The sequence below is a fragment of the Leptinotarsa decemlineata genome, unplaced genomic scaffold (genome assembly GCF_025532065.1).
Source record: "Leptinotarsa decemlineata unplaced genomic scaffold, Ldec_3_MD MMD2_tig00026316_RagTag_RagTag, whole genome shotgun sequence".
NCBI classification, from domain to species: Eukaryota; Metazoa; Arthropoda; class Insecta; order Coleoptera; family Chrysomelidae; genus Leptinotarsa; species Leptinotarsa decemlineata.
Genome location: NW_027412685.1, coordinates 3,860,351 through 3,876,437, shown reverse-complemented (window position 1 = coordinate 3,876,437; position 16,087 = coordinate 3,860,351). Strand labels below are relative to the sequence as shown.

Below are 16,087 nucleotides of genomic sequence, written 5' to 3'. Positions count from 1 at the left end.
TCTTATCTTTCCTTTGTTCCCGTTATCTTTCCAGTTGAGTACGATAAAATGAATAGCAGCAAAATTATTTCAGTTCAGTTTGATAAGTTTGAGTTGTCACTTCATGTTAAATGGACACTAAAAAGCAGGTAATGCATTTGTCTATGATAATCTTGATTCTATACACATGAAACAATAATGAGGAGGAATCAATATTCAACATGAATAACCACTTTTAATAACGATAGGACAAAAATCCCCTTGAATTATGAATCTGAATTATTTTTGGAAAAAATAATCATTTTGATATACTTAGGTACATTAATTTTACCATGATGTGTTTTGTTTATTCGAGGTTATATTACTCTTTATACTGCTTTTTCACTCTTAACAAACTGTTCAATCTTCTGAATGTACAACTTCACCGTTTGAAAAACGATTCAAATATTTTAAATATTTATTTCGCTTTTTAAATGTAATCCATTCAAATTTGTTGGATATTGTGAGATTCTCACTGAACAGTTTGCAGTGTTTCGCTATAAAACAGCTTCCTCAGGTGTGTTCATACTGACAAAAGCCATTGTATAGCGAAACACGTATTGCGGTTTTGTAAACTGTTCAGCGAAAATCTCACTGTGGAGTGCAATTTGGATACGATATGGATTTTCATCAAATGACCGGTCCTGATGATCTATTTGTCACATTTTTTTTTATCAATGATATCAGCCTATTAAATGAAAAAAAACTTGTTATGTATAGAAACATCTGGTTCATCTCAGGAAATTAGTAGTGGGTTGAAAATACTGTTTTTGTACAACTGTACAACTAGACACTTCTGCATCTCTATTGATGCGTAATTGTTTACTTTTTTCCACCGTGACAAAAAGACTTATTTTCACTACGAAAATGATTTACAAAATGATGATTTATTTCCAACAGAGTCAATTATTAATTGATTATCCATCATAAAACAATTTGATTTCTTGGAATAATAATTGTTAATAAAGTTTGAACAATTACTTCCAACATAAACCCCTGAAGATGTTCCATGTTGCTGCTCATGAGAAATGTTAGATATTTCTTGAAGAGTTTATTCCACAATTTCATCAGGTACTTTGTTTAGAAAAAGATAGACAATTCAATACTTTGTTAGAAATCTCAATTTTCTCATTCATAGTATCTTCTATACTGGGTGTTCCTTAAACACATGCTAATATTCAAGGAGGTAATTCTTAGACCCATTTTAAGAAAAAAACTTCCTATGGACGTATGTCCTAAACGCCTTAACTTTTGAGATACAGGGTGGCAAAGTTTTCAAAAATGATCAGTTTTTTAATAATAACTGAGATAATTTTGTAGACATCTTTGGCATATTTGGTACATATGTTCCATGCCTCAAGGCGCATTTTCTGATGTACACAAATTTGTATTTTTTCAAACAGTGGCATCCCTACGGGTTTCGCATTGAATATTTTTGGGGAAAAAGTACTACGCCAATGCTTTCTTTACAAAATAAAATCATTTTTGAAATCCTCATTCATTTTTGAGAAAATTTGATCTCCTGGTATTTCTTTGTCAGACGCATGATTTTCACTCAAAAAAATAAAAATCGACAGAAAGCAAATTAAGAAATTAGATCAATTCTAAAATGATTGAGAATCTGAAAATTGCTTCATAACGCATTACCAATTCCCTAATAATATTTGAAAACATAATCTGCAAAAAAATAAATTTTTCACAAAAACGAGTTTTATTTTATTTTGTGACAGTAAGTCTAAACGAATAGCACAAATTTGTTGATTAGTAATAATACCAAAACTGATTATAAAAATGGTTGGAAGTGGCCACCTGCACTTAGTATGCATGCTTCCGCCCTTCTACGCATGGAATTACGCACCCGTTCAAATATTCCCGGCGTATTTCGTATATTTTCACACGAGGCAACTATTCGCTCTCTTAAATCTTCTAAAGTATTAACGGGAGTTTTATACACAAGAGTTTTATGGTGACCCCATAAAAAAAATCTAAACTGTTGAGATCGGGGGATCTTGCTGGTCATTGCTGAGGTCCTCCGGGACCTATCCAACGATTAGGATAAACTGTATTTAAATGGTTTCGGACAATTACACTGAAATGAACAGGGGCGCCATCGTGCATATACCATATTCGATTCCTTAACGCAAGTGACACATCTTCCAATAACCCAGGTAAGTCTTCTTCCATAAAGTGTAAATAAGAACGACCATCAAGGCGTCCGGGTAGAAAAAATGGGCTATTAGATGGTCACCTATAATTCCTGCCCATACATTAACCGAAAATTGGTGTTGGAAATGGGTTTCGATTATTGCATGGGGATTTTCTTCAGCCCACACATGATTGTTATGGAAATTTTGAATGGCATTCCGAGAAAAATTTGCTTCGTCTGTGAACAAAATTTGTGTCTCAAACTGCAATACTTTGTAGATACCACTGACTGAAGTTCACACGCTGTGGAAAATCTCTGGGGAGTAATGCCTGCACTCTTGAAATATGGTATGGGTATAACAAAAAATCAACCGAAATACGCCAATCAATTTGATGACAAATATCCAGAGTTCTAGCGATCTTCCTCGTACTCGTCTCAGGATGTTCCTCAATTTCTTGCAGCACCGCTTCCTCTATTTCAGGAGTTCTTACTACACGAGGTCTACCTTCCGGAGTCCCTTTCTTGAAACTACCAGTTTCCCCAAGTCGACGATGAATATTTGAAAAGGTTCGGCTATCTGGTAAGGCACGATTAGGATATCTTTCCTGATAAATGCGCCTGGCTTCTGTTGCATAACCATCGGCAAGGCCATATACGTAATGCATTTGCGCCATTTCCGCATTCATATTATTTACCATATTTACTGATATTCAGAAAAACAGCGGACTACCAAAATAACTTCAATAACACTTCAAAATCAATCAAAACGCGCTGTGACAGTTTTTAACACCAACACCTTACTTTAAACCAACATCAATATTAGCTTCTGACGTTTGTACATACAGAGATTTTGTTTTTTATTGCTATGGTGGGTACGCTGTTTTTTCTGTTTTTAATCTTTAAAAGAAATCACAAATCGACAGACTCCATATTTCCAAGATGTGCCGTAAATAAATTCTGCTACACGTCATTTATTCCAGGATAACTAAATTTATGTTTTCAAAAATTATTAAGCGGTGCTGCGTTATGACGTAATTTTAATTGAGAACAGTGCATCTGACAACAAACAAATACCTTTTAAATCCTCAATTATTTTGCAACAAATCTGATCTCTTAGTTTGCTTTCAGTCGATGCACGATACCGCATCAGATTTTTAAGGAATTTATCCTTAAGTAAAGCGATTTTTAATTTTTTGAGCGAAAACCATGCGCCGGACAAAGAAAACCCAGCAAATCAAATGTGCTCAAAAATGTATGGAGATTTCAAAAATAATTTTTAATTCAAGATAAAGCAGTGGCGTAGTATTTTTTTCGCCAAAAATATACATTTCAAAACTCGTACGTACGCCACTGGCACAGAAAATTAAGAAAATTGTACATCAGAAAATGCGCCTTGAGGCATGGAACATATGTACCCAATATGCCAAAGATGTCTACAAAATTATCTCAGTTATTATTAAAAAACTGATTATTTTTGAAAACTTTGCCACCCTGTATCTCAAAAGTTAAGGCGTTTAGGACATACGTCCATAGGACGTTTTTTCCTTAAAATGGGTCTAAGAATTACCTCTTTAAATATTAGCATGTGTTTAAGGAACACCCTGTATATGCCTTTGTTATGGAGGCAGATTTCCAGCCAGCGTGACGTTTTGTGGATGTAATGTTGTCCCCTGCATTGGTGAGAAGAGTTACAGAGCTTCTTTTCTAACAGTTACCTGTACAGCTCTTATACACGTCTTTTAGAAGCCATTCTGCAATCAAGCTGAAAATTTCTTCTATTTTATTCATCCCCACATGTTGCTGCAGATATTTCAAAATAATCCATTACTTTTTGTATGAGGCGGTTACTCATTTTACGCACTCCATACAAAAATAACTCTATCCCATTCCTCGTTGGTGGAAAAAATATAAATACTTTCCAGGTTGAGAATTTATGCAATTATTTCATTGTCTTAGTGCGGTACTTCACATGAAAATATTGTTATGAATAAAGTCTGATCATTTATTTCTGTTATCTTATCAACCACTTTAAAAGTTTCGCACTTAGTAGGAGAACCCAATGTTACAGGAAAATGCAAAATCATATGACCTATTTATAATCATCAATCTGACGACGATTATCAGGAAGCACAATAGATCCATTTTTAGAAAAACACAGGAACAAGTCAAGTTATTATCGAAGGAGGGTACTTCGTTTTATTTTCCTCTGACCATGCTGTATATACAATATGAGATTTTATTGTACTGAACAAGTTCGCCAGAAGATATTTTCATTAGCTTGAAATACTGTTTCCGCACACCAGAACTGCGTCATTTATTTCGACATGATTTTTCATCAACTAAATTGGGGTCAGCAGAAAATAACCTGAAATAATTTCTTGGCTCATTTCACCTATCCATATCGGTGAGTTAACCTAACACATGTGCTGAAAAATCCCGAGCCTAAGAAAGACAACGCATTTTTTCAACTGAAAGTTACCTTTATTCATCAACGTTAAATCCTTCAAGATCCACAAAATCATTCCATAGCCGCTTTCCACATTTAGATACCACTTTTGTAGAACGATTTATTTTTTGCCTCAAAATAGGCCTCAGTTTCAGCAATAACCTCTTCATTTGAGGAAATTTTTTCACCGATGGGCATTTTTTGAGGTCTGCGAATAGCCAGTAGTGGCTGGGAGCCAAATCTGCAGAATACGGTGGATGTGGAAGCAATTCGAAGCTCAATTCATGTAGTTTTCTCATTGTTTCAATTAACTTGTGACTCTGCGTTGTTTTGTAGAACAAAAATTTTTTCTTCGCTATATGAGGTCACATCACGCACATTTCAAAATACCGAGGTCATAACCTTCTCCGTCGATTGTTGTGCTTTCGGACGCATTGGCGTTCTCCACTCAGATGACGATCGTTTTGATTCCGGAGTGAAGTGATGGATCCATGTTTCATCCATTGTCACATATCGACGCAAAATTCCGATTTGTTAAGTTAAAACATGGACAAACACTGCTCAGAATCATCAAGACGTTCTTGTTTTGGGTCAATTGTGAGCTCGCGCGGCACCAACTTTGAACAGAGCTTTCTCATAGTCAAATGCTCATACAATATAAAGCCAACACGTCTTTTGATATATGTACAATATCCGCTAACTCACCAACTTCCCTTTTCGATCATTCAAAATGATTTTGGGATTTTTTTCTGTTTTCTGGTGTTTAGTGCCTGATTTGGACCGCATCATCGGTGTCTCTACGACCACGTTTACAGTCAGCAAACCAAGGTTTAATTGTTATTTCTGATGGAGCGGAGTCCTCATAACACTTTTCAAGCCCTTGCTTTGCTCGAACGGTATTTTCTCCCATCAAGAAGCAGTGTAAAATTAAAACACGAAGTTGTTTTTGACATTTATTAAAATTACAAAAGTAGTGTCACTGTTAGCACAATCACTCACAAACTTATGAGTAAAATATCAAGAAATTTAAACAACTTTCTTTTGAAGGTAAGTAATAACTGAAAAAGTGGTGAATGCAGTATATTTGTGTTAGGCTCGAGAGTTTTCAGCTCGTGTAATAAATTATGCACTACTGATCCGCTCACAATTGCCAAAATGGCAAATATAAGTGGTATAACTCCTTTATCATTATCAATTTGTTCTGAACTGAACAGTTTTTGGTTGTAAATCGAGAAACAGAATAATAAGGATAGTCGAAATTCTAGAATCCAGTCAGTTTGAGTTAGTATGAGGGTAGTGTGTATGTGTAGTGTTTCTGAAATATACGGAAAATGGAAGCTTCAATAATTCAGAGTGATTTCGAAAAAGATATGCTGGTTATTGACAATTCCACATATTATAAAACTGATACGTTGAAAAGTTAGAAAATGTTTTGGCTGTGTGAAATAGAAGTGTAACGTGAGAAATTATTCACGCTCAGCTCTGATCTCATTAGTAATCGAACTGACTCAGAATACAGCCACGATTTCGATGAGCTTGAATTTGATAGAAATACTTCGTCCAACAAACGAGGTCTGTTCAACAAATATTTACTTATTCATCGATTTCTATTTTGTCCCATTTGAAGTATATCCCCTCAGATATGATACAGTCGTGCCAGCGTTTATTTAATCATGAAAGCAATTATGATATGCACTTTTGTTATGTCTTTGAGTTCACTTGACGATTCGGTTGTTACTTCCAAAATCGTGGGAAAACTTCATCCTTTCATATGTCTTTTCAATCTTGGAAACAGGAAAAAGTGGCAGAGGGGCCAAATCTGGCGAATACGGTGGCGAATACTGTATTGTTTTTGACAAAAAATAACGAACAAACAATGACGAGTGAGCAGGTGCATTATCTTAATGCAGAAGCCATGAAATGTTTTTCCACAATGCCGGAAGTAATGTTCGTATTGCTCCTCGCAAGCGGCGCATAACTTCAAGGTAATACTACTTATTGACAGAAAGACTATATGCCAAGACTATATGATGCACTACGCCACGGTAATTGAAGAAAACAGTGTGCAAAACCTTGATAGTTAATCGAATTTGACCTGGTTCTTTTGGTCTTGGCTTTCGTGGGATCTTTCATTGGGACGATTGAACTTTGGTTTCGATGTCATAACGATATGCCCATAATACTTCACCAGTTTACACTCTTTCTAGCACATCTGCATCGTCGTTGACGTCATTCAAAAATTTCTGGGCGATGTTCATGCAACGGTTTTTTGGTCAAAATTCAGCAATTTTGGAAAGAAGCACACGCTTCATGACCAAAAATGTACGGAAAAATTGCATGTCATGAGAAAATCTATATGCCGACATCGTCAGCAAATTCTGTAACAGTTATTCGATGATTCTCCATAACAATTTTCTCCAATTGCTCAACATTTTCATCTGTTGCGAAGAAGGCGGGTTGGCTGTCTTTCACTGCCTGAATCACTGTGCATGCTGTTTTTGGCGAGTACATTGGCTTGAGATGTGGGGTTGACCAAACCGGCCATCGGATGCCTGCTTCAACGTAGCCCAGCTGGATACGAAAATGAGAGAATCACTTGTGGTTCTGTTTTTTCCCTATTAGGAAATAACAGAGGATGGATGACACTGAACCAGCTGTCTCTACGACCCTTCGAGATACCGGGTGCCCTCTCGTCGTAGCATCGCCTTGTCACGGTAATGCGGGGCTCTGCCGTAATTGAGCTCCTTTCCCTAGCTACTCGTGGGACTCTTATGAACAGAGTGAACTCAAAAATTCTTTCTGACGCTGAGTCTACAGAAGAGATGGATGTCGAGCTTACGACTCCAACTGACCTCTCTGTAAATTTAGATTAGGAGCGAGAGCTTCTCAACTCTCCAACTCCTGATCCAATAACGGAACCTAAACAAAGGTTTGGTGGTGCAGCCAGGAAACGACTGAATCGTCTCCTCAAGAGCGGAGTACCTCATGAAACCACCTTGCACGCAGAATTTGTCTCAGGTGGAGGAACAAACCCCCCATGAGCAGGTTAGCAAACGTTTGCGCTCAAGTGATGATTTATCAAAACCAGAGGCGTAGAAGCCCTGCACGGCTGAATCTAAGGCATCGTCAGGTGTAGCTGACGTACAAAAACCCTCATATGGGAAGGTTGTCGCGGGTATCAGGGTGGGAATCTTGCACCTTGATAATCCGACTACCTCATTAACGATTGAACAGCAGAGCATATACTTTGTGCCTTTGTATTTTTAGAGTTCGGCAGAGCCGTACACTTACCATCTGAACTGAAAGACCACTCACCATACAAAGTAATAGGATTCGTCAAGAAGATAGGTTTATTTGGTCGAGTGTGAATAGGTGTGAGCTACAGTAAACCCTTGCGGGTTGCAGTAGAGGGTCGAATAGACCCACTCACTTTGGATCTTACCCAATCTAATCTGTTGCCAAAGAGAACGCTGTTATTCACATCTCCTCGAATTTCTGTGAAAAGCTTGTACCACATGCGAACATAATTCTGACTCAAAATACAATCACCATTTTTTTTCGATAGCAGAAAATTGCCGAAAAGTGTTCGCTGGCAACTAGCCAAAATTCGCCAGAAAGTACTACAGCTAATGTCGCCCTAAAATTATACCCAACTGACTGTTGGAAAATATGTCGCTGAAAACTGTTTTTCCGTCAACCAGCTGTCATTTTCTTATTCTCAGAAATCGAAACTTCTGCGAGCTGAGAATAACCAAGGTCTTACCTTTCGACGTGCGACAGGTTCAACGATACGCAGTGAAAATCGATCGTCTGGTCGTAGAGCTCGAACCAACGTTTCACATAGTGGTCGATTATATAAGTGGGCTGAACCACTCATGTATGAATAACCGGCTACCGTCTCACAACAACGACTACTATCAAATACAACAGTTCAGTTGATGAGTTTCTTACGCACGTGCCAGTCGTATTTTGGTGAGGATTTCATATCCATCTATTCACATCTAATATGATGAAGCCCCATTTTCTCATTCAGCCGTACACCATCAATGATTTTGAGTGAAAGTTAGTGGAAAATTCACCAAGGAATTTGTGCGGCTGTCAACAAAGTGGCTCACTCGTATTTATCTGAAATAATAAGTACTTTTTTTATGTTAAACCGTTTTATTGGAAAAAAAAAATTAGAAAATGCATTGGAAACTGAAAAATTATTCGAAAGGCCCTAAATAGCAGTCAACACCGCTCTCCTCAGCAATCTACGGTGTCGATCAAATAAAAAAATAATAAAATCGTTGGGCGTAGCGGTGTGGGGACTGCTACCTAGGTTATTCCGAATTATTTATTTGTTTTCAGTACATTATTATCTTTTCCTTTTCAATAAAACCGTTCAACGAAAACTATATTCACTCATTTTATTTTCATGTTTACAGTTTCTAATCTTCATCCACCCTAATGCCAAACAGTTTGCGGCACGTTTTAGCCTTTTACAATAACTTGGGTGTATCGCTAAAACAATACAAAATCTTGACTTGGTTTGGAGATCCATGCTTGTATCTCGATTACGAGTTCTGATTCTGATTTTGAGTTCTTTGTAAAGATATACTACTATAGTACTAGTCAAACCTTGTCATTTGATACCAATATTGAGGTAGTTGTGAAATAATATGTAATCCGCCATTTTGTAGCTGCGGTCATGTTGAATTCACATCTTTCTCAAATTTTACTAACACTCTATAAGTCAAGCCCTGTCATTTGATACCCTTTTTGAGTTAATTGTGAAAAATATGTAATCCGCCATTTTGTAGCTGCGGCCATCTTGAATTTGCATCTGTTTCGAAGTATATTACTATTCTATTGGTCAAGCCCTGTCATTTGATCCCCATATTGAGGTAGTTGTGGAAAAATATATAATCCGCCAATTTGTAGCTACGGTCATCTTGAATTTGCATCTTTTTCAAAGTGTACTACTATTCTACTAGTCATGCCCTGTCATTTGATCCCCATATTGAGGTAGTTGTGGAAAAATATATAATCCGCCATTTTGTAACTGCGGTCATCTTGAATTTGCATCTTTTTCAAAGTGTACTACTATTCTACTAGTCATGTCCTGTCATTTGATCCCCATATTGAGGTAGTTGTGGAAAAATATATAATCCGCCATTTTGTAACTGCGGTCATCTTGAATTTGCATCTTTTTCAAAGTGTACTACTATTCTACTAGTCATGTCCTGTCATTTGATACCCATATTGAAATAGTTGTGAAACAATAAATATCTAATTCGACATTTTGTAACTACGTCCATGTTGATATTGTTGATACAGAATTTATTGAATTGTAATGTCATCAAAAGTAAATGTGTGTACCAAATATCAAATCAATCTATCAATAGGAAGGGGACAAACTTCAATTACTAAAATTGACCCAAACAAACAAATAGGGCAAGCTGAGTAAAACCGTTCAATTATAATTACGAGTAAAGACTCAGCTCCAGATTTCGAGATATATCCTTCAACTTCGCAGTCAACGCACATACCACTTATATATAGGTTCAAAATCTTCGAATATGTTAATTGGTTTGAAAATGTAGATCTTAATGAATATGTTGAACAAAATTAACTTTGATTGTATACAATTCATGTCAATGCCCTCCAAAAAATTCAAGGTTTATTCATCTTCTCATTGATTCCAATTTTGGATTTGGATTGTCGATGAAGCACAATTTCAGTACAGTTTTGTTTCATTTTTTTAAAAACTTTTCCATTCTACGTTGAAGTAAACAAACATTATATTTTGTTTTCATTTTCAGATCCACAAGATTGCCCCTAGAGTATTTCTGCCAAAGGAATTATTAGAAAAATGTTCGAGATGTGGGAAATACTTATCGGTTGGGCCTATAAAATTGGAGAAAAATAAACCTGTTTGTGGCAGATGCTTCCAAATAGAAGGAAATCCGTTACCAGCATACGAAAATTTAGCCCAGTTCATGGTTTTTCCGTGTGTCAACGACGTGCACGGTTGTGATGCTACATTAGCATGGGGATCTGTTGCATCGCACGAGAAGAGTTGTCAATTTTCTCCATTAGAATGCCCAGCGTTAACGTGTGAAAAAAAAATTGAATCCAAAGAAATAATCGAACATTTCCAAGAGGAACATCAAGATCTCCTAATCACCGGTAATCAGTTCAATATTCCTTGTAGTTACGGTGGTGTCAACGAATATGTCAATATGCTGGCATTGTGGAAGAAAAAGCCTTTGATAGTGAAAATTAATTATTCTAATAATTGTTGTTTCTGTAATATTTTGACACTGTCCAAGGCTGAACAGTTGAAATACAGTCTCTTCTTAGAAGACAATAAAAAGCAACAAAGTCTTCAAATAAAAAATATACCTTTATCACAGTACAGGATCAAACATCATGATAATCTGACTATGACAAAAATCGACGTAATTGTCGTGAAGAAAGTTTTAAATTCAGAAAACGTGATTTGTACCTTCAACATATCAACAGAATCACAAAACGACACTCCACTCAACACAAATCTTTTGTTAGAATTGGAATGCCCCATTTGCACAAATTACATGATACCTCCAATATTTATGTGCGCTATAGGGCATAGTTTATGTGGTAATTGCAAGCAAAACATCTCGATGTGTCCATCATGCAGAATTGAGTTGAAGGATAACAGAAACTTTTCTTTAGAAAAAGTTACAGATCACGTCTTGTTTCCTTGTAAATTGAGAGAATATGGTTGTTTTTTTGTGGGTAAAATCAAAGAACTGAATGCACATGAGTTGATTTGCCAAGCTCTGGATACAACTGAAACTGAGTGTTACATCAAGTATTTATCACCTTGTAATTGGAAAGGAAGACATTCAGAAGTAATTTCCCACATAACGAAAATGCATTCGAAATATTTTTTTGACATCAATGATTTTATATATTTTGATTTGAGTATATTTGAAAAACTGAATGTCTTTGCTGGGAATGGAGGAAACTGTTTCAAATTGTGTGTAATTTTCACCACGAACAGCTTCAAATTTTGCGTCAAATTAATTCAAAACAAGTTAAGAAATTACGAGCAGTTCCGTTACTTCATTGATTTTACGGATCTTAATGGATATGGACGAGTTTTATTGTTGGATGGAGATTGTATTCCTTCGTCAGCCAATGATGACAATATGAACGATTGTTTGAATATACCTTACTCGTTAGTGAAACCGTTTGTGAGACTAAACAACCTTCAGTTCAAAATAAATATAATGACCATTTATCACAGTGATTTATATATTTAAGAAATCCCTTCAAAGCAATTAATATTTATATCTTCTTTGAAACTGATTGAAATGAAGTGAGATTGCTAATGTTGGAATTAATTTCAAATATAAAATCTATTTCACTGGATTATCAAAAATCAAGATTCTCAAACTTTGTGTACCTATCCATTTGGAAGGGGTCTATTTTCTGTAGGTCATTTGTTGGGAAAAAAAGTTTTGGATTTCTATTTTTCCACTTATTCTAAAAAATACGAGAATTTTCCGAAAGAAAAAAATACAATTTATTAAAAAAACACTTCATAAATATTCAAAGATGTGTAAAACATGCAAAGATGCAAAGAAGTTACTTCCAGAAACAAAACTGTAAGAAAAATCCCCCTCGAAGAAACAACTACTTTCAAGTAAACATTTACTTTTTTGGATTTGACATAGCAGATGTCAAGAGAAACGTTATAAATAATTTTTCCAATAATGGATTGGTTGAGAAAAGTATGAAAAAAATCGACGAGAATCAACTCTCCGACAACTCGCCAACAGTTCAGACTTTATTGAGCCACAGAGCCCTGAGGATGAACTCAATAAAGTCTGAACTGTTGGTTCAAAATAGGGTTCCCTTGGCAGGGATTTAATCAGATAGGCGAATGCATGTCATTACGTACTGCAGAAGCGAGAGCTCCTGCAGCAGAATCTGCAGAATTCCTGAGCAGAATCTGTCTCAGGTGGGGGAACAAACCCCCCATGAGCAGGTTAGCAAACGTTTGCGCTCAAGTGATGATTTACCAAAACCAGAGGCAAAAAACCCTGCACTGCTGAATCTAAGGCATCGTCAGGTGTAGCTGACGTGCAAAAACCCTCATATGGGAAGGTTGTCGTGGGTATCAAGGTGGGAATTCTGCAACTTGACTATCCGACTACCTCATTACCAGAGCATATACCTTCTGCCTGCCCCGCTGGGGACCAAATCAGGTCTTTAGAGTTCGGCAGAGCCGTACTCTTACCATCTGACCTGAAAGATCACCCACCATACAAACTAATCGGCTTCGTTAAGAAGCTGGGTTTATTTGTATTCCAAACATTCGTTATAGAATTGAATAAGATATCATTCATGGGATTCCTATACAGAATATTTAATGAAAGAAGTAAAATTTCACTAATATGAAACACTGTCATCCTCACTACTAGACATCCGATGTTTCATCGTGGGACACTTGCTATACAACACAATATACTATATGGAAGAGGTGAAATTTTACATTTTGCATTATTGTCTCTTCAGCACCAATCTGTATAACATGATGAGATGAAGCACTAGTTCAATTCATCGTTTTTTCCAATGTTTAACAAAAATCTTGATCACCCTGTAAACATTTCTGAACAACAAATTTCAGAAGCAATTGATAGTTTAGACACAGGCAAGTGTCCTGGTTCGGAATACATACCAGGGCTATTCATAAAAAAATGTTAAGATAACTTGATACCACCCCTTTTTTTACATTTATAATATATCTCTAGTGGAAATCTTTTATCGTCATGACACTCTTCAAAGTTGGTGATAAACTCCGGTTTGATGCCAGGGCGGATGTTGAAAAAAAAATTATAGATTTAAACATTCCCCGAAAATTGTTTGAAAAATTATGCATGAAATTATTTTAAATCATATACAAAATTTTATGATAGAACATGAACACGTTTTCTTCCCCTGTAAAACCACTGATACTAATTGAATAGAGTTGATTTGATTATGTGTTATAGAGTATGGATGATCAGATGCAAGTGGATGTGATTCATATAGATTTCAGCAAGGCTTTCGATAAAATAAGTCGTAACTGGATCATTGAAAAACTTGCGGAGATCGCCATAGATCAACATCTACCGGTGTGGATGATGTCATACACTACAGGAAGGCATCAAGTTGTGGATGTTAACGGTTACCAGTCACAACCTTTTGTGGTTACATCAGGTATACCACAGTGGAGTCACCTGGGACCATTATTCTTTATAATTTATGATAACAATATTGTTGAAGTATTTAAACATTCCAACTTTTCACTATATGCGGACGACCTCAAGATTCATCAAGCCATCAAAGAAAACCTGGACTGTGAGAGATTGCAAAATTATTTTGATGCATTTGCAGGAATCTGTGGAAATGAATCACGAAAAAAGCCACAAAATATTTTTTACCAGAAATAGAAGTCTCATCGACTTTCAACAATAAATAGGATCAGATCGTAAGGTGTAGTTTATGATATTCATATTTGTGTATCGACGATGAGAACATGACAGATGGCTTGCATACAATACTTTTCATTGACAGTATCCATCACATTACCTGTTTCCTATAGTTTCAACAGATTATAAGGAGGATTTCATTGAAGTTTCTCCAGTAGAGCAATATCACAACCAATATCACGAAAGAGTCTGCGAGAAAATGTTACCATATCCCAGAAAGTACTGATATTCATTCCAGCCATCCTGTGGTGCGCACAACTTTTTCTGAAAATTATTGACATATGATGTTGTGATGTTGTTATTACATTGAAAATTACAATAATTTGAAACAGTGACATTAAGAACTGCAGTACAAAGACAGAGAAACTCACTAAAATCGAAATTGTGTGTGAGACTCCTATTGCGAAATGCATAATAAATGAGCTGAATTGAGAAACAATACAACTATTTGCAATATAGGGTATTGTATATATAAAATATTTAGAAGTATATGATAGATAATTATGAACATAAATATGATATTAAATTACGGTACTTTGATAGGTATATTTGAGTGAGAAGTGCAAATGTGCAACGGTATAAAAGTAAAGTATAACAGTTTTGAACTAAGGATTGTCGTCTTTATTTTTTTATAAGAATGTTATGAACGATGTCTCTATTGATACTTTTTGAATATGTTCTTGAGTGAGTTAATATTATTTATTGTATAAATGTAGGTCTTGTACATGTCCGGTAAGAAGTTGAAGATTTTCCCACTGTCCTCAAGGTGTATTTGAGTATACTGCTTGTGAGCAACAAATTTGAAACAATATTTATTCTGGGGAAAACCAGTTTCAAGATACCAAGAACGAGGAAAATGAAAAAAAAATTAAATTGGCCGATCGGTTTCAACTATTTTGTTGCTGATACTCAAGGTGTATTTGAGTATACTCCTGGTGAGCAACAAATTTGAAACACTTTTCATTCTGGGGAAAACCAGTTTCAAGATAGCAAGAACGTAGAAAATAAAATAAAATTGAAAATCGGCCGATCGGTTTCAACTATTTTGTTGCTGTTACTCAAGGTGAATTTAAGTTTACTCTTGGTGAGCAACAAATTAAGAACATCTTTAATTCCAGGAAAAAACAGTTTCAAGATAGCAAGATCATAAAAAATAGAAAAAAATTTAAAAATGTTTCGCTACATCCAAGGTTTAGCAAATAAATAGCAACTAAATATTCTGTAAAGATCAAATGGAAAGTATATAATTTATTGAGTTACCTTGCTACCTTGATATCACGATAGCATTATTTGCGATTTCTTGGGGTCGGCACGAGCAACAAAATCATTGTTTTGGCAACTGATTAGCTAAAAATTGATGTATTTTTTTTTGCAATTTTGCTGGATTCGCCTTGCTAGCCTGATAGGGCTCTGCCGTGGAGCTCTCACCCCACTACGCCGGCTGATCTACTGCTCATCCAATGTTTAAAGACGTTATAAAGTCTATATTTTCCTGCAGTTCGCTCAATATGAGAATATTGCACATTAGTATTTGATATTGTATAGAATAGTTCATGGCAGTAATTCGAAACATCCCACATTCTATTCGCCCTGTCGGAAAACTTATATAGGCGGAAACTCACCTGTAATGATAATGTGTAGTAATTTCAATGTTATCGCTCTGATTCTGATATTCACTTCGATGAATGTCATGGTATTTTATCAAAATGTTTATAACTTAAGAACTTTTTCCTTTTTTCAAATATTTTTCAGAAGATTTTTTAGTTGTCATTTTATTGGAAAACTGTTGTTTATTTTCATTTTTGGATAATCCGGTGAATGCAGTTATCTGTTGGGAAATTGAAATATATTTTGTTTACTTATTTTTATTCAAAATACTATAGTAGATACTAAATAGTGCTGGTAACTTTTCTTGTATTTCTTTCACAATCAGAATGCTCAGTATAATTCTTGAAAATTCTATGGAAAGTA

The 16,087-nt window shown here is 35.7% G+C and overlaps 1 protein-coding gene across 2 annotated transcripts; it reads left to right on the top strand.

Moving 5' to 3' along the window:
- LOC111507843 (uncharacterized) lies at positions 1-11,917 on the top strand. 2 transcript variants are annotated; one of them, XM_023163208.2, is made up of 2 exons: positions 1-128; positions 10,415-11,917. In XM_023163208.2, the coding sequence occupies exons 1-2, from the start codon at positions 111-113 to the stop codon at positions 11,900-11,902; spliced, it is 1,506 nt and encodes a 501-aa protein (XP_023018976.2). In that variant the 5' UTR covers positions 1-110; the 3' UTR covers positions 11,903-11,917. The 2 variants fall into 2 exon arrangements, with proteins under 2 accessions (XP_023018976.2, XP_074037953.1); XM_074181852.1 differs by lacking the exon at positions 1-128 and adding an exon at positions 5,601-5,657.
- Positions 11,918-16,087: the final 4,170 nt, after the last annotated feature.

Coding starts and splice junctions, on each gene's coding strand:
- LOC111507843 (XM_074181852.1), top strand. CDS start 5,616: ATGAGTAAAATATCAAGAAATTTAAACAACTTTCTTTTGAAG. Junction 5,658..10,414: donor TAAACAACTTTCTTTTGAAG/GTAAGTAATAAC, acceptor TTTCATTTTCAG/ATCCACAAGATTGCCCCTAG.